This window comes from Periplaneta americana, chromosome 3, assembly GCF_040183065.1.
Source record: "Periplaneta americana isolate PAMFEO1 chromosome 3, P.americana_PAMFEO1_priV1, whole genome shotgun sequence".
NCBI classification, from domain to species: domain Eukaryota; kingdom Metazoa; phylum Arthropoda; class Insecta; order Blattodea; family Blattidae; genus Periplaneta; species Periplaneta americana.
Window position 1 is genome coordinate 152,982,818 of NC_091119.1, and position 20,123 is coordinate 153,002,940.

Here is a 20,123-nt window from a genome sequence, read left to right on the forward strand (position 1 = left end):
TTAAAACTTATGTACTATGTATATGTAATAACATTCGGTACTCACCCTCCTTATAGTAGCTGCTGGAAGTTGTCCATCTTGTGAGATACATAATTCACGTCCACATTATTCACAGAACTTTTTTCATTAACCTAGTCACTAAATTTAATCAATATTCTTTTTTATACATGGAACTGGATAACTAGGGAATTTACGTCTAAAGTTTTCCTTTGTTCTGCCACAGAATTACTTTTTCCATATGAACGCTTTCAAAATGTGTACATATTGATACAATGAATATGCAATCACTACAAAACACAATACAACGTAATAAACTGCACTTATTCTTAGCTGACTCACTGCATACTTTCATTAATGGCTGTCAAGGACAGACTACACACTGGTACAGCTAATTTCGGGTGAGAAGAATTCACTAATCATTCAGTTTTCACATAGTGATCTCTATCTCTGTTTCTCTCATTCACTGTCTCTTTGCACGTATACAAAAATCTGATGCCTGAAGGATAACATAAACACCAGTCAGGAGTGATGAAATGAGTTAAGTATTACAGAATTTAGCAGCCGTGAGATGAACTCGTGAGAATAGTGGAATCGGCATCTTTAGTGGTTAGTCGTAAACAGGGATATCCAATTTTGAAAACGTGCATACAGGAAAAGAAATCATGTGGAAGGACACGGGAAAACTTTAAAAGTTAATTTCTTTGTAGAAAATACAATACTATAAATTTAGTGAATAGGTTTAATGGAATAGGTTCTGTAAACTACATATGTGATGTGAACTGTGTATCATACAAGATAGGCAACACTTCCAGCAGCTACTGTGAGGGTAGGATGAGAACCAAATGTGGTTAATATAACATCGTATGTAAGTTTTTTTTTAATCTGGTGAAGAGCTGTGAGTTTGGGGATGCAAGCAGTGACAGTAGTGGGAAGGATCTGCTGCTGGTTGGCCAATAGAAACACTGGGAACATTCCCTTGAACTTATGATGATATCATCTTGAAACAGTTATAATAGACAGATCTGAGCGTATTTGAGATAAAAGGAAGCATGGTGACATATTATGAACAAGGGAATGAAATTACTACAAAATGGGTAAGAACAGTGTAACATCTAATATGATATATCTATATGAAGATTTAATAAAAGAAACAAAGGACTTAAAATATAGTTTTTATAAATGAGCTAAATTCATCAAAAGTTCCATACAGTTCAGTAGTTACATTTTAATAACTGCATAAAGTGTGTGACAATGGCCACATACTGGACTGACGAATATGAGAAGAGAAACATTCACACATTTAAGTTACTATTCTGAAATAATTAAATCCAGATGAATATTTCATTTTGTATGAAGTTCCACGAGAAATTATATTACTTTCATTCTAAGTTGTGTAAGATGTCCAGGTAGATCTGAAGTCAATAACTGAATAACATTTCAGTGATCTCCAAACATGAATGAGATATAGTAAATTAAAATCAGAAAGATAAAATTAAACATATTGTTTAGAAAGATTCCTTTACATTGTTCCATTCAAATACACGGAATTGATGTGCTGTAAATCTGACGAAATTCATTGTAATATAACTTGTATTTTTCATATAAATAATAGATTTCGATGACAAGCAAAATAATCGAATTTAATTTTATTGCTTGCACCTATATAAGATATATGGATCATATGCGGAGACAAACAGAAAGGCAGGAAATAGGAAAGATTCGAGAATGCTGGGTTTGCAGTCGAAGACCTACCTTGGGCAGAATGCTATGTATGTATGTATGCTTGCAGTTACAAAGTTTCATACTAAATACGCCATGGAGATACGAAAGACAAATTCTACATTTCTCACCTCAAACTAAAATGGAATAGGGCAATGTAATTTGTTAGAGAAATATATACAAGCCCTACATACTTTTTTAAAATAAATTACTTGCAATAGTAACCTGCTTACCTAAATGCAGGCACAGGGTGGCCTTGAGCTTGGCACAGCAGACCAAACCCCTGGCCTGTGTGTCTCACAAAAGAAACTATTTTTGTATCGCTTGCAAATGTTGGTGCTTTGGCTCCAACAGGTTCTGTGCACAAAACAATGCAATTAGTGTGCAGAATCGATGTTGTGGATGCTACCAAGATGTAGTTAAATCCTATTTTGTTAAATCAGCAGGATATTATTTCGTACAATTGCGAACTTGGACACAATTCGTTTTATTAGAAGTTCATGCTTATATAATTTTATCTTTTGTATTATTTTTTTTAAGTTTTACAGATTCATAAAAGAACATACAATTTTGTATGACTTCGCTTTACTATTTTTAAAATGCCAACTCAAAACTTGAGTACAGCAAGAGATCAATGGCTTGGCACTTCTGTTCCCAAAATTAAAGAAAAAAGGACGTTTTCAACAGTTGCACAATTTTTATAAAAATATAGTGTGAACCTTTCCAGCATTCAACACAGGTGCTTCTTCATGAAAGTACAGTAAAATGTCGTTATAACGAACGCCAGTATAACGAAATATTCAGTATTAGGACATTATTTTTTTCTCTCCTATGTTTTTACCGTATAATTTAAAAATATTTCAATTTAACGAATTTCGTTTAAAAAAATCAGTATGGTATAACAAAATTAAAATTTAGCTTTCTTGCCGAAAAAAATCTACTTTTCAACGAAAAATATTTTAAATAATATAGGGTAGGAACAATTCGTTAGCGAGTAGGAACATATTTTATAATAATATTTGCAATACTGCAATAATTGCCACGTGGTCAAGCTTATGTAATAGGCCTATGTCTACTATGATGCAAATGTCTCTGAATTTTATGTTAGTTTTTTTTCATGCAGTTGTTCCCTTGTTCTCTCCATTTAATTTTTTTCTACCAATCACAGCTCATTAATCTCACAACATGGTGCCTCCATTCACAAGACACAAGTCACTAATCTCGTAACATGGCTTACTGAGCAATATGGCACCTTTTGTCCTACAAAGTGCTTCACGAAAATTGATTTTTGTACTTTTCCCCTGCCTTTCTTTAAACTTTTCCTTTCCAATTGCAATAGCCTTCTATTTTCCAGACCTAAATGCAAAATATGCGGAATTTTTGGCATAAGTAGAAGTAAATGAACAAGCATTTTTTTTAAAGGAAGAATGAAGTATTTTGATATAACAAAATGTCACTATAACAAAGTAATTTTAGAGATCCCCAGAATTTCGTTATACTGGCATTTTACTGTATTAGGAACTTTTCAGACAACTCATAACATCAACTACTGGGTGAGCAAACTATCTCCAAGCTGGAAAGCAGCAACTTCGGCTATCAGTGGATGTGTTCCTACATTCTGGTTACAGTGACAGTACAGTATCAGTGTTTCGACATACCACGAACTATTAAAATAAAATATGATTCATTTTAATGTAAACAGATAAAGCATCATTTGATCGCCCAAATTACGAAAGGAGATCCTGAAACTAACTATATTCTTGTTCCAAATATTTTTGCACTTGCTGCAGTTCCCTTTGAGAAATAGAGGCTATGTTTCTCTGGACGTTATTTTCCAGTTCTTCTCTCGGGTATGGGGATTACATTTTACATACTTTATCTTTTAAAGTTCACCAAAGACAAAAGTCACCAAGCGTTAAATCGCAGGATCAAGAGGGCCACACATTCTTATTGATAGCTATAATCTCAAACACTGTATGAAGTTCGTCATTTCTAAGCAGGTGTCAGAAACTTTTGGAACAAGCAGGCAAACAGTTTCAGAGTCTCTTTTATTAAGGGTAGATGTAGGTCGAAATGCAATGTTTCAGAAAATCATTAATAATCATGAATACCCCCTAAAGCACTGCACCTTAGGACTATAAAAGTTTGCATACTAATTTTTGTACTTGCATGATAATGATTTGCGATTTTTTTTTTTTTCAGATTTTTTATACATCTAGTTTTTGATTTTCGGGTTAAAAAATAATGCATTACAACATTTAAGTACCTTTTTCTATGGAAACAGTTTCATGAGACAGTTTGAAATTTTTTTATGCTTAACAGAACACAAACATAAAATATTATATAAAAAGTTTTGTTTACTTCGCTGCATTTTTAAATAAAATTTTGAGTTTCGATTCTAAAGTTTGTATTTTAAATTGGCATATTTCACAAACCTAATTTAAGATAAAGTGCATGTACTCAATAAAAATAAGCATGCAATTATCTCATATAGTTCCTGATAAAAAGAAGCATAAGCTTTTAAAAATGTAAGTTAGGGGGGAAATGGGGGAAAAGATTCCTCTGCAAGGGAACATAACATGAACAGTAAGGAGCATTTAATTTTTAAAGCACACTTACAGATAGAATTCGAATGTCAAATTTTGAGGGAAGATTCTTGAAGGAAAGTAGGCTACCATTAAATGAAGCAATAAAAAGTGTGGCTTTTGACCATTTTTACCTACATGTAGGCCTACCCTTAATTTGGATGGGTAAATTACATTTTGATTGCCTATATTAATACTGTATTGTAAATTAATAGTCAAATCACTGATATTATGCCATGTCCATTAACAGCCTGTGGAAGCGTGCCCATTGATGGTCAAAATAGTACCTTTGCAGTCAGCACATAATTCGCTCACCCAGTATATAACGATTTAAAAATTTATATAAACATAACTTTTCGCATTCTTAAATTGATTAATTTTCAACTGCCAATCCAAAATAGAAAGTACAGCTAGAGATTAATGGATTGGAACTTCTGTTTTCAATACAAAAAAAGGGCATATTCAATAGACTTAGTATATTTACAAGGATATAGTGGAGCCTTCTCAACATTCACACCACTGTCACTTTACAAAAATAAAAGAAACTTTTCAGACATCTCATATAAACATGAACTGTAAAAATGACTTCATTTTTAAAGTCTTCACTCTTATTCTCAATAAATTTGTCTACTAACTTACCGAAATGTTGGGACGGGGAAACTTTGAGCTTGACAAAGAAGAGCAAACCCCTCACCAGTGGACCTGACAAACCAGCTGCCCTTCATGTTGCCACTAGAGAATGTTGGTGCTTTTGCTCCTACAGGTTCTGAATGATCAAAACAGAGCCACAACCCACCCACTCAGAAACAAGATTCTAATTGTCAGGAAGAAACATGGCACAAGAGGTCACTGTTCTTCCCAAAAAATTTAGGAAATTAATTTAATTCTGGAAAAAATGTCTTTTAGCCACATTAATATCTTCTGATTTCTAATTTTATACATATTAATACCTTCGGATTTCTAATTTTTTTAAATTCTGTCCTCACTGACCTATTCTCAAGCTGAGAATAATGATGTTTTATAGTATACACTAAACCTACAGTATTTGTCGGTGTATAAGACACAGTGTTTTGCCCTCAAAATAGGGCTTAAAATTAAGATGTGTCCTATAAAATGAAGGCATAGCCATGCACATTCCATATGCTCCTTTCCAATGTCTTTGTGAGCGAATTTGTAGGCTTTTGGAAGGAGAGTGTACTATTATCATCGTCATCATCGTCATCAACATACTGTACTGTTTTTCTTTTTTTTTAATTTGAGTTTTACCGGAAAAACTGCTTTAGTTTCTGGGCGTGCATCTTACACACCAGCAAATATGATAAACCAGAAATGCCTTGCAAGCTTTTCGAGTATATCACGTCATTATGCCTTTAAAGTAGAGGAGATGTATGGAATGCCAAACATGTTACATGATACAGTTTTAAAGATTAATATTGTTACATTTGTTAGTGTTAAAATTCTTCCTCTAAGACTTCCATAGCGAACCAATAAAGCAGTGATATGTCAGCAGTACGGATTGTTTCATGTGGTGTTCATATAAGTTAACTTATGGTACACATTTAGTTGATCTTTCTGTACGAGTTTAAATTCAGTGACTGTATGGCCACATTCACAATGTAACTTAAAAGTAAACGAAACTGTCTGACATTAACAGAAATATAATAAAAAAGATATCAGCGTTCAGAATGAGGAATGTATACATAAGGAATACGCAATTCCATTGGTTCTCGGATAGTATTGTCAATTAATGAAATCGATTGTAGGAAGGAGTCAATTGTGATTTGTTATCAAGACAATAACTTCAGTTAACATCCTGTTTTATGGAATTTGGTCACTAATTCTGATAATACAAGCATGATAAAGAACACATCTAACAATATTCATTAATACAGCTCAGAGGTTTAGTGTGTTGGCCTTGTTCTCTGAGGTTGTTTTACTCGGGCATGAGCCTGAATCCCACTTGGGCTTATAACTTGATCGGGATTTCCCAATGTAAAACAAATATCAAGTAATACTGTGCGAATCCTCGGACTCATCTTACGAAATACCACCTCGCTATCACGAACTCCTCTGATGCTAGATAATCACGCAGTTGACAGAGTGTGCAGTAACTGATATCAGAAACATGCTGAAAAATAAGCTGGTAAGTTTATTCTCTACTTTCGATTCTCTTTCATTACTGTACCCTTGTCTCATGATTGGCTGAATTATTCACTTTAATGTAAAAAAAAAAATTTTAAGGCTGAAGATTCCAAATTTATACTGTAATGTTTGTGTCTACATGAACATACTGTGAATGGTCGCATTTAATGAAATAGTTCCTAGCTTTCATGTCAATATTATATCTACATTTAAGATTGTCCGTGTTGAATCTTTTGTACACTACTTTTAACACTTGAATATAAATAATTGATTAAATGGCGATCTTACTCGTGTTAATTATATAAGCATGTATGGTTTACAGTTGTTTCGGTGCTACTTGACACCATCCTCAGGCCTCGGCGTCATCTCAACTTCGTTGCCTGTTGTGTGGGTGCGTTCGTGTGATAAAGAGTTGTTATACAGATAAATTTCAGAACACACACACTACTCTCTTTCCAGCTAAAGATTGAAGTAAATGTAAATAAGTACACGTGGCATAATTGTTCCCGATCGGCTATTGGACGCACAATGCCTCCAAACTCATGCTTGTCATCTTCTTCCTCACATTAAAATAGTTCCTTCTAAAATAATAAAATTTATAATATACATGGAATACGAGTGAATTAAACATGCTTAAAAGAACACTTTCTTACGATTTACCAAACACTTTTATATTAGTAGTTTCAGACATTGCATGTTAAATCATTGTAACGTGTATTATGGCAACGCGCATGCGTAATAGGCATTAAATCCCTCCCAAGGTGACTTGCAGCTTCACAGAGCACATCAGCACAGTTGGTATAACGAAGTGCGAGATTCAGTGTTGCCAACCTCAAATTTCTGTAGAATTAAAGAAATTTTCCACTCTTGAAAGAATACATTTAATCACGAATCTACAGAAAAAAAAATCCACTATTCCCAGTAGAGAAATAATAAATATTAACCCTCTGTGAGCATTTTACAGGTTAGTTCAATGAATGTGTTGAAATGTCTGCAATATATCAGACGATGGCTGCCCTGCGTGCTCACTTGCTGAAAATAATGCGCCCTAGTGGCTGCTTTGGTAGCTAGCTTGCGATTGCGGGGTAATACATTTCGGTTTTGTTTACGTCTACTTAAATCTTTAGTTGGAAATAGTTATTTGACTCAACTCTTCATCACACGAACACACCCACACAACAGGCAGTGAAGTTGAGATGATGCCGAGACACAGAAGGCTCTGAGGATGGTGTCAAGTAGCACCGAAACAGCTGTAAGCCACACATGCTTACATAATTAACACGGGTAAGATCGCCATTTAATCAATTATTTAAGATTGCGTTGTGAATGAGGTCTTACAGTCACAGAATTTGAAATTGTATTGAAGGATCATCTAAATGTACAGTGAATTCATTCAACCTTCTGTCCAGCAGAGCTGGGTCATTGCTGGCTAGGTGGAGTCTGACAACAGCAGAATTCTACATACATAACACTTAAAATATAAACAGTGATCATTAGGGCCAGAAGTTGTACGATTACGAATCTTTGTCGTATAAACACCTGCCTAATTGATTTCTTTCCAAGTTTTACCAATTTGGTAATCTTCTTTTAGAAAATTAACTTACCTAAATGTTGGGACGGGAAAACTTTGAGCCTGGCAGAGAAGGGCAAATCCCTCACCAAATGACCTCACAACCCAACTGCCTCGCACGTTGCTACTAGAAAATGACGGTGCTTTTGCTCCCACTGGTTCTAAATAGTAAGTTATAGTATTACAATATATTCCTTACTTACATTAAACCTCAATGTTGGGATGGAAAATAATTCTGCTTAGTTTGGGGAAGAAATATCATTATCCCATCTCATAAGGTAAGAGATGAAAAATAATATGGAAATATACTAAATGAGACTGAGGTTGAAAACCATAAACTGATGGCATATAAAGATGACTACAGCTGAAAATTTTAAATAACATTAAATAGATAGTAATATATAAAATGCACTTTTTTTAAGAAGAGATGGGCTGAACATCAATTGCAAAAGGTATATGGTATACACGATGCAGATCTAATGTTTGGAGAAAGGAATTCAATTTCTAATATACCTAGTTCCAACGATGATGAATTTAGATACTGTGGTCTGTTCTCTTTCCTTGTCAGGGTCATCACTAGGTACTCTTAATGTTCAGGATTATCAATTATGACTAATACTTGAAATGTTCTGATATCTATATAAATTTGACTGTAGGAACATCATGTATTACGTTTCATCATATTTTAAAATTTAAAGATGCAGGCAAATCAATTTACTCATAATTTTCAATTACAAATAATGTGCTTAACAGTAGGGGCAATCATCCAGTTTTTCGCAACTGCAACAGCATTTATAGGATATACTTATTACTTACTTACTTACTGGCTTTTAAGGAACCCGGAGGTTCATTGCCACTCTCACATAAGCCCGCCATTGGTCCCTATCCTGAGCAAGATTAATCCAGTCTCTACCATCATATCCCACCTCTCTCAAATCCATTTTAATATTATCTTCCCATCTACGTCTCGGCCTCCCCAAAGGTCTTTTTCCCTCCGGCCTCCCAACTAACACTCTATATGCATTTCTGGATTCGCCCATACGTGCTACATGTCCTGCCCATCATAAACGTCTGGATTTAATGTTCCTAATTATGTCAGGTGAAGAATACAATGTGTGCAGCTCTGCGTTGTGTAACTTTCTCCATTCTCCTGTAACTTCATCCCTCTTAGCCCCAAATATTTTCCTAAGAACCTTATTCTCAAACACCCTTAATCTTTGTTCCTCTCTCAAAGTGAAAGTCCAAGTTTCACAATCATACAGAACAACCGGTAATATAACTGTTTTATAAATTCTAACTTTCAGATTTTTTAACAGAAGACTAGATGACAAAAGCTTCTCAACCGAATAATAACACGCATTTCCCATATTTATTCTGCGTTTAATTTCCTCCCAAGTGTCATTTATATTTGTTACTGTTGCTCCAAGATATTTGAATTTTTCCACCTCTTCGAAAGATAAAACTCCAATTTTTATAATTTCATTTCGTACAATATTCTGGTCACGAGACAGAATCATATACTTAGTCTTTTCGGGATTTACTTCCAACCCTATCGCTTTACTTGCTTCAACTAGAATTTCCGCGTTTTCCCTAATCGTTTGTGGATTTTCTCCTAGCATATTCACGTCATCCACATAGACAAGAAGCTGATGTAACCCATTCAACTCCAAACCCTGTCTATTATCCTGAACTTTTCTAATGGCATATTCTACAGCAAAGTTAAAAAGTAAAGGTGATAGTGCATCTCCCTGCTTCAGCCCGCAGTGAATTGGAAAAACATCAGATAGAAACTGGCCTATATGAACTCTGCTGTAAGTTTCACTAAGACACATTTTAATTAATCGAACTAGTTTCTTGGGAATACCAAATTCAATAAGAATATTATATAAAACTTCTCTCTTAACTGAGTCATACGCCTTTTTGAAATCTATGAATAGCTGATGTACTGTACCCTTATACTCCCATTTTTTCTCCAATATCTGTCGAATACAAAAAATCTGATCAATAGTCGATCTATTACGCCTAAAACCACACTGATGATCCCCAATAATTTCATCTACATTTATAGGATATGTATTGCCAAATTTGTTTGTTCCTTTCATTTCCTGAGTACACTGAATTAGACACTTGTCTGAGTTATTAAGGTATATTTCTGGACTTTTAATAATGCTATAATTTAATGGTGTACTGGTATATACAAACACAAAATATGTTACGATCGTTTATTAAGGTCGAGTCTTCAGAAATTCATATTGACCTTTTGAGATAAATGGTAAGTTCAAATGGTATTCAATTGCTATCTTACCTAAAGGCTGGGACTGGGAAAGCCTGAGCTTGACAGAGGAGACCAAAACTTTGTCCAATAGCTTTGACAAACCAGCTGCTCTTGGAATCGCCTGAGAATGTGGGAGCTTTTGCACCAACTGGTTCTATTAGATTGGATTAAAAAAAAAGGAAAGGATGTACACTAGAGTCTTTTCTTACCTAAATGCTGGGACTGGAAAACCCTGAGCTTGACAAAGTAGTCCAAAACTTTGCCCCATCAATTTGACAAACCAACTGCCTTTGGCATCACCAGAAAATGTGGGAGCTTTTGCACCAACTGGTTCTGCATTGAGATTAACATTATGTTAAATCTGAGAAGAGGTAAATCAACATTAACTCTTTTTAACTGCAACCTTGTTCACTAAATATTTCATTTCTACATCTATAAACGATCTAGAAACATAAGTAACTTGTAAAGATTCTAAGTGAAATGCTAGATTTTTAAACATTTTCACTGCTAACAATTAGGTATTCATAAAGATGTGTGCAAGCCACTTTTTTTTTTATAATTGATATTAAATGTGAGGAATAAAATGTTTTTATGCGAATATGAAAAGTTAAATATAAAATTACTACATTTTTAATGGCATATTGTATAACTTACCATATTAACATCACAAAAAATTAGAGTAACGAAATGTAAAAGTAATGAAATAACGATCCACTGAATGAACATGATAAGTCGAAAGTCTAAATAACTTGAGATAATCATTAATAATGATAGGCATAATAACTACAGTTGAAAAAAAAAAAAGCAGTAATACACAGAATACGCAGAGCCATATATATAAAACTGAGGTTTTCAAATTAAAATGCTGAAACAGAAGAAATTAAATACAAGAAAATCTTTTCGTAATCACCCTAAAAATGTGAATGGTAAAAAATTTCCGATTTTGAGGACTTTTGCGTTTGCTCTTTCAATTAAAGCAATTCATTCCTTTCTTCATTAACACAGGTAATTTTTTTTCGCCAATAAAATTCACAACTTCAAGATTTTACATAATTACTAAATCATACTTCAATAGGGTAACACAATGCATACCAGTACTCATTCTCATTTAATGAACTTGTCACAAATTCAGTACATACGGCACTGGTCAAAGTAATTGTGTTTTTCTTCAAATAAAACAACGTAAAATGGTGCAACTTCACGTACCTACACGTTGCTTACCTAAACACAGGAACAGGATAAGCTTGAGCTTGGCATAGGAGTCCAAAACTTTGACTGGCTTTGCGCACATATGATCCACTTTTCAAATCAGTTGAAAATGTCGGAGCTTTAGCGCCAACAGGCTCTAAGGGGGGAAAAAAATGCACCGCACGTACTCGACATACCTAAATTTTGCTGCTGAAAGTTGGGACAAGCATCCCTTCAAGCTGACTTGATTTTTTTTTTTTTTTGGGAAGGCAAAAAAACCCAAGAACAACAGCTGATTTCTATTTAATATCCCCCTACTTGAGGAGAGGAGAGAGAAGGGATATTAGGTTTTTATCAGTATACAATACCTTCACTATTAAAACATTATTATACTTGTAAGTTTCTCAACTAGAAAATAGCAAGGGTAAAAGCTTCATATTCGTTACAAAGATTGACCATTATTATTATTATTATTATTATTGTTATTATGCCTTGCTCTGTATTTTTCCCTCCCTTTCGTTCGTACTGCCCACATAGAGAAGCTGTATGTAACGTTCTTAAATTCGTACTTTATTATTAAATATTGGAGAACAAAAGAGAGAACGATATCTTTGTAAAATACTGAGTACTGGATACATATACCATTTTTTTTCTTGCATGAAAGACCCGAAGACTTGCACTGCAGCCTAAAGCTTATTGTGCTTACCACTCCTATTCTGTGAAAGATTGAGTAGCTGAATGGCCGTGTTCTTGTACAAGTACAGTACGTTGCAATGTGAACTTAACCCAGGCTATGGTATTGATGATGATGATGATGATGATGATGATGATGATGATGATGATGATATGTGAATTGATGATGGCGAAATGAATCTGAGGTCCAACGCCGAAAGTTACCCAGCAATTCTCTTTCAATTGGTTGAGGATAAATCCCGGAACAAACCCCAACCAGAATTGGAATCCAGGTCTGCTTGTTTCACAGTCAGATGTGCTAACTATTACTCCATAGCAATGGACTGTATACATTCTTAAAAGGAATATGAATTTTAAATATTATCTCCTGGCTTTGTTGCCTCATGAGTGATGCTCTACTGGTGTCATTTATGAGGCTCCAACCAGTGTTCGGACTGTTGGCTAACATATTACTCAAAATGTAAACTCTGTCATCAGTGCATATTACTGATTTTTCTTTAATATCGTACAGATGTTAAGACGAAAAATTGTAATCTCTCAAAAAATAAGATATTCAATTACATGTAACTATAAAATTTTGTCTAAAAGTATATACATTACAAATTCGTTTGGAAGTAAAGGCAATAGGATTGGGAGGATTGTCATCATCTCTAATGGGATTAACAGTGGAAGAGGAGAAGAGAGATGTAGTATGTCTTTGTAATGGGGAACATTTATTATATTATTATTATTATTATTATTATTATTTGAATCCACATACAGAAATTTATTTTGTGCTTTCATACCTCTTACTCCAGACATTCCCCCAAAAATTAAAAAATTCGTAACTCTTTACTGTTAGAAAACTGCAACCATCGACTTGTTATATTACTACGAGCCACCAGTGAATGATAACAGTTTGATACCATAAGAATTATAAATGTCCAGCCATATCTCAATCAGGCAGTGGCTTATTATCAAAGGGACCACAACTCGGTTTCCACAAACTATGTGATATCTGTGATGGCCAAAGTAGCTATAAGTAGCTTTTCCTAGTATTTCGGATCTCCTGCTTGGGATCATAGCAAGAGGCTGACAAACTGGGAAGACACCATCGGCACTAGGTTTAATGGAAGTCAAAACAGCTCGTGTTATTAACATTAAGAAAATTAATCGCACATATCACGACAAGAAAGTATAGGCCTACTATAAATTATTATACATCTTTTCTTACAGGTAATTAATATTTTACTCGACTAACGAGTAACAACATATCAATGTTTGCTTGGAATCTGACTGCTATTTCTCTGCAATGTAAGAGATATCATGGTACATGCGAAGTGTGTTCTTAAAGTAAGTTCCGTTTTCAATTATAGCTGTCGCATCACTGCAATCGTTATTTTGCGCATGCGTGTTTTCTTCTTCAGTCCTCAGGTAAGTTGTGTATGCAGTTTCAGAGCTTCAGTCCGTGTGTGTGGTTAGTTTTGATCAGTTGAAATGTTTAAAGTGATTGAGCACCCCGCCAACTGTGAGATGCGGTCTGTTATCCATTTATTGAATGCGAGAAACTTCATCGTCAACTTTGTGAGGTGTATGGTGATGATGCCATTAGTGATGGAATGGTCAGGAGATGGGTTAGGAAGTTGAACGAGGGCCATGTCTCTGTGCACGACAAGCAGCGTACCGGTCGGTCATCTTTGATCAATGACGATTTGGTGCATGCTGTTGATGAAAAAATTCATGAGGACAGGAGGTTCACAATTTCTTCACTCTCCTTGAATTTTCCAGAAATGTCGCGGAGTGTTCTCTACAAAATTGTGACAGATCAATTACGATATCGAAAATTGTGCTCACGGTGGGTACCCAAGATGCTCACCGAGGAACACAAAATCAAACGAGCTTCCAGTGCATTGAGCTTTCTCACACGTTACAGTGAGCAAGACGATGAGTTTCTTGACCATATCGTGACAGGTGACGAGACTTGGGTGTCTCACATGACACCTGAATCGAAGCAGCAGCCCATGGAATGGAGGCACACTGCATCGCCAAGGAAAAAGAAATTCAAACAAACCATGTCAACACGCAAGATCATGTGCACTGTTTTTTGGGACAGAAAAGGAGTCCTACTCATCGAATTCTTGCCTTGGGGTGAAACCATTAATAGAGAAACCTATTGTCAGACCTTGAAGAAGCTCCATCGCACAATTCAGAAAAAGAGACGTGGGATGCTGACCAACGGAGTTGTGTTGCTTCATGACAATGCTCGGCCACACACAGCTTGTGACACCCAAAATCTCATCTCGAAATTTGGCTGGGAACAAATTGACAAACCCCCCCTATAGCCCGGATTTGACTCCGAGTGACTTTCATCTCTTCCTGCACCTCAAGAAGTTCCTCGGTGGTCAACGTTTTGATAGTGACGATGAAGTGAAAACAGCAGTGCGGGAGTGGTTCGCATCGCAGGCGGGCAAATTCTACAATGAGGGGATAGAAAGACTTGTGCCACGACTCAATAAATGCCTCAATAATGGTGGAGATTATGTTGAGAAGTAATTGAATACAATGCAACAAAAATGGTTTGTAAATATCTTCCCGTTTACTTACTACACCCTTTTGGAACTTACTTTGAGAACATGCCTTGTACTATTTAAAATAAAACTATTTTTTATAAATATACATTTATCATATTGCTGTACCTTGACGAAGAAAGAAGGAAGGAGATAGCAACAGACGAATGTTTATTACCAGGAGCACCATTTTGTTATGCTATGGTCCTGCTCGTACCATTCTCATTTCACCACTGCTATATTGTTATGACACCGTTTTCTCCTAACTAAGTAGACTCTTTGTATCATATTGTATTTATTTACATTCCATGGTATCCGTACATCGCTTCACAGGTAGAATATGGAATGTGTCAAACGAAAAAAAAAAAAAAACCTTAATAATAGGTGCTATAAAGTCTTCATTATAGTCAGTCTAGTTAAAATATATACAGAAGAGTTTTACAATATAGTCTACTAGTACAACACAAAGGCTTAGTATCAATCTTAATACAACACAGAAATATTCATGAAGAGTTGCTGAATGTCATGAATTCACCTACAGAATAGAAGGTGTGAGAAATTAGGTACTTCTTCAATTTGGCCCTAAATAATCTTATGTTTTGAGTTTGACTTTTTATGCCCATAGGGAGGTTATTATAAATTTTTATTTCCATATAATGCACTTCTTTTTGATAGCAGATAGACTTGCTGATGGAGTATGAAAGTCATTTTTGACGCGTATTTATGCTATGAACTTTGAATTAGTTACAAAGTTTTCACTATTACATACGAGGAAGATTATTAATGAAAAAATATACTGACAAGCCATGGGCATTATGTGTAGTTTTTTTTTTAATGGTCCTACATGATTCCCTAGATTTGGCACTCACTATTATTCTAATTACTTTTTTTTTTGTTACTATCTGTGGAATTTCCCCAGAATATTATTCCAAAACTCATTACCGTGCGGAAGTATGCAAAGTATATTATTTTTAAGGTATTGATATTAACTATCTCTTGCATAAATCTAATAGCAAAACATGCTAAATTTAGCTTAGGAGTAATTTCTTTAATTCGATTTTTCCAATTTAACACATTATCGATTTGTAAACCAAGAAATTTGGTTGTTGTTCCAATTAGGGACCTATTGTTAATTATTGCGCTTAAAATTTGTGAGGTTGAATTTGGACAGGATTTAAATTGAATTATGTTAGTTTTGTTATAATTTAATGCTAATTATTAACTGAGAACCGATCACATATTGTGAAGAGAATTGCCTCTGTTGAAGATTGAAATGTGTTGGAGTCATTGGCTGTAATTACTATACTTGTGTCATCTTCAAATAATATGGGATGACCTACATTTTTAAATCGGACATAAAAGAGCGAACTACAGACCTATAACAGCTACAGTAACCATTCATGTCCTATCCCTTTCCACAGGTTGATTTCCGTATTTTTAAAAGCAAAATAAACCTACATTTTCTTCAAGATAAAAGAAAAATACATTTATGCACATGTGAATGCATTATTGATAGGTACAATGAGCCTTAACATCATTGCCTACTGCAAACTCATAATTTGAAATATTGCTATTAAAAGTAGGGACAGGATATTTAAGAAGATAATAATTACCTAAAATTAGGAACAGGATGTCCCTGTGCCTGACACAGCAGGGACAGCTCTTTGCCAACATGCCTCTCAATCATATCAAACTTGGCCATGGATGGAATTCGAGGGACAGTACTACTAACAGGTTCTGTTAATGAAATCAAGCAAAATTTCATCACAACTTGCATTTGCAGGACACTAAATTACAAAGAATAAGCAGTCTGTGCAATTATCTCTTTGCAGATTTAAATGCAAAAAGTCTGCTGTTACACTTCTATATGCTGTATATCAACACAAAAAAATATGTATTATTTCACATTCTTATGTCCTACAATGCAGAAAATTATCATTCCATTTTTCAAAGAATGATACTGTCTTCCAGAAGAGCCTGTGAATGAGTGTTTTTATTTCTCTTTTCGTCATAAGGGGGTAGAAAATGGGGAGTGGGAATTATGGTCTAAATTATGTACAAAAATTTGATTATTGTGATAATTTTACAAAATGTAAAAATAATATTTATGGTTTTATTTAATTTCTTTGCACATACAAGAGCTTTAATATAAAACTATAGTTAAAATTTACAGTTCAATATTTCATTAATTTTCCTCATAAAAAATTAACAGTGGCAAAACATCATTTGTCTCTGAAGTATACCATTTTCGAAATCTTCTTCTAGTCAGAGTATTAATTTCAATTTTAATTTTGAATCTAAACATTTATGTGACCATTGCTTTGAATGAATTAATTTTATTAAAGATTGAGTGAGTGAGTAAATGAATGAATGAATGAATGACAGAACAAATGAATGAATGAATATTTTTTTTTCTCAGAATTAAAGTAACTCGAAGCCAAAGTTATGTCATGAAGAGAAAAATGTTCTATGTAAGATTTCATGACACAATAAATATTAACTAAAAATAACTTCTTAACTTTCATGGCTTTTAAAAATGTGTCATAGGCTGATTTTTCTCCTAAGTTCAATATTTGCTTAGTGGGCTGAGTAGGGATACATAGCTCTTTCAGATATCAATGTCAATGCAGAATAGAGTCTTACCTGAATGTTGGACGGGGGAAGCCCTGAGCTGGACAGGCAAGTGATAATTTAGCCCCTAACGACTGTTCTGTAGTATATATTTTGGTGAGGGGAGGAACTTTGGGTGCAGCTGTGCCCACCGGTTCTGTAAGCATATGGTGTATGTTTCCAGTACAGACTGCACATATATATGCACTTTTTAGTGCAACAGTTATGATAGAGGTTTTGTTAAAATGTACATATTCACCAGTCTAATTAGCAAATTTAGAATATATACCCTATGTTAAAATAATTTACATATATATTTTTTTAAATATTAGTAACACATAATATATTATTAAACTTTCGTTAAAAATGTAGAAAATGCTTTTCTCAAATCCTGCTTTACAATTCAGTAATAAGACACCATTTAAGCATCAAGTAAAGTCGTTTACTCAGCATGTAAGAAAGAAGACAGGTAAAGCTTTGTAATATTTCATAGGAAAGCCATTGTTAATAGTCACTTGAAATTGGATGGTGTTCGGGTAAAGGGGATTAAATCATTTTTTGTGCAATGGAGTTTTGTTCCCCAGTATATACACAAGTTAAATTCTGTAAGTTGATGTGCAAAAACAAAATAATACTAGCATTTAACGTGTTTTATTTGTGTAGAAAATTATTTGCAATAATGGTCCGAAGTTTATTTTCATTTATGTCAAAACTCATTTTTATGACTTATCTGTCTTTACCCAAACATCATCCAATTATCCCCTGCTCTTCTGTTTAAAGACAGACTAGACCATGACATATTGAAGCACACGTCAAATATACTACAATATTTCTTCAATATTAGAGCAATCTTAATGCACATGACATATAATTTTATTACAGTAAATAATATTCGTAGGTTCCCTGACCACTCCAAACACTGGTTGGAACCTAAGCGGCATCAAGAAGTCATCATCATTCATGAGACAAGTAAGTCAGGAGATAATGGGATAGGATGGCCAATTCCTTTCCTCCTCCATTGCATACATTGCTGATTAGTAACACAGTTCACTAATCAGACTTAAGATGTATGCAAGCATTTTTCTTCCTCTGACATGTATTGTAAGTGAGATATACTGCCTGATAATATATGTATTAACCAGAACCTCAATCAGAGGTAACTTCCTGATGTAATTACTTTAATTAATTAATAGTTCTTAAAATTCATGTGCGAGTATATATAGACCTATTGAATTCTTTATTTCGCATTGTGCTACAGCAGACTTTCACATAGTATTTTCTGACAAAATTATTATTATTATTATTATTATTATTATTATTATTATTATTAGTAATTATATAATTATCATCCTTCTAAAGTTTTATACAAGTGTCTCACAGCAACACTTTAATACTGAAAGATAGTTTTTTTTATTGGGTTATTTTACGATGCTGTATCAACATCTAGGTCATTTAGCGTCTGAATGAAATGAAGATGATAATGCCGGTGAGATGAGTCTGGGTCCAGCACCGAAAGTTACCCAGCATTTGCTCGTAGTGGGTTGAGGGAAAACCCCGGAAAAAACCTCAACCAGGTAACTTGCCCCGACCGGGATTCGAACCTGGGCCACCTGGTTTCGCGGCCAGACGCGCTGACCGTTACTCTACAGGTGTGGACTGAAAGATAGTAAAATATAAAAAAAAGAAAAGGTCTTAGTTTTCTGTAATTTATAGCACATTATTTCATTACTATCTGGATGAGTACTTATGTCGCATCTCGTTTTTCCCCACTCGTTTCTGCTGGCCTCTCTGTAAAGGCTAGCGACTGAGCTGTTAGGCTCTTTCCTGAAAATATTTGCTGTACGGAATTAGAAATGTACATAATATTATACAACTGCTTAAAATAATTTAAAGAAAAGGGTCCCGTTAAGTAAGTATCTGTCACGTGATTTACCCCCGTTTTGACAACTGTGCAATATAACCATTCAGTCGGATAGTAGCTAGACAGATAGTGTGTCGCCTTTCCAGGTTAGTAACCCGGGTTCAAATTCCGGCTAGGTTTTCGCTGGATACTCCTGTTCCCCTACCAGCACTCCACTATTGCTCTATTAATCATAATCATTTCCCTGCCTTCCATGCTGATGGAGCTAATACATAACTCGAAAATGTTCAATGTCTCCATATCTATCCACAGTGTATAGGCTACATACAGAACACTTGCACTATATTAAATCTTACTTAAGTAATAATTCATATTTTTAACTTTATGTCATCAATTTGGAACGTGCTAATTCAATTAATTTATGTTCCAACTAAAATGGAAGCACAATTACATGAGTAAAGTCAGTAAATTACAGAATACTGACCTGAAAGATGGGACGGGAAAGCCCTGAGCAGGACAGAGCAAAGTAAAATTCTGGTTTGACTTAGCCTCAAGCCCTTGTGTTTTAGCCACAGACGAGAATTTTGGAACCGAACTTCCAACAGGCTCTACGGAATGGAATTGGAAACAATGTGTAATTTTCTCTAACTTTGTTAGACTAATCCAAGATCAAATAAATATTTATAAAAATGCAAATACTTATAGTGGTCAGACAATAAGTTCAATTCCTGCTCATAAAAAAGTGTAAACTTAATCTCAGCCCACTATATATATATATATATATATATACAGGGTGTTTATAAAAAACGCAACACTTTTAAATGATTACAGTTCAGCTGTTACATTAGATATATCAGTGACTTTGGTATTAAAATATTCCTGAAAGCTGGGAATTTGATACTACGTAAAAAGATTTTCAACTACCACCATATTC

The 20,123-nt window shown here is 34.5% G+C and overlaps 1 protein-coding gene across 49 annotated transcripts in view; it reads right to left on the reverse strand.

Moving 5' to 3' along the window:
- The window catches only part of Dscam1 (Down syndrome cell adhesion molecule 1), a 480,268-nt gene that overhangs the window by 152,707 nt on the left and 307,438 nt on the right, over positions 1–20,123 (reverse strand). For 5 of the 49 annotated variants that reach the window (XM_069821942.1, XM_069821922.1, XM_069821943.1 and 2 more), the window contains exon 7: positions 11,513–11,636. The exons of 39 other annotated variants lie outside the window; for them this stretch is intronic. In XM_069821942.1, the coding sequence (XP_069678043.1) occupies positions 11,513–11,636 (124 nt within the window). Of the gene's footprint in view, positions 1–1,952; positions 2,077–4,943; positions 5,071–8,050; positions 8,178–11,512; positions 11,637–17,361; positions 17,486–20,123 lie in introns of all 49 variants that reach the window. 5 more of the 49 variants (XM_069821926.1, XM_069821939.1, XM_069821914.1 and 2 more) reach the window with 4 other exon arrangements.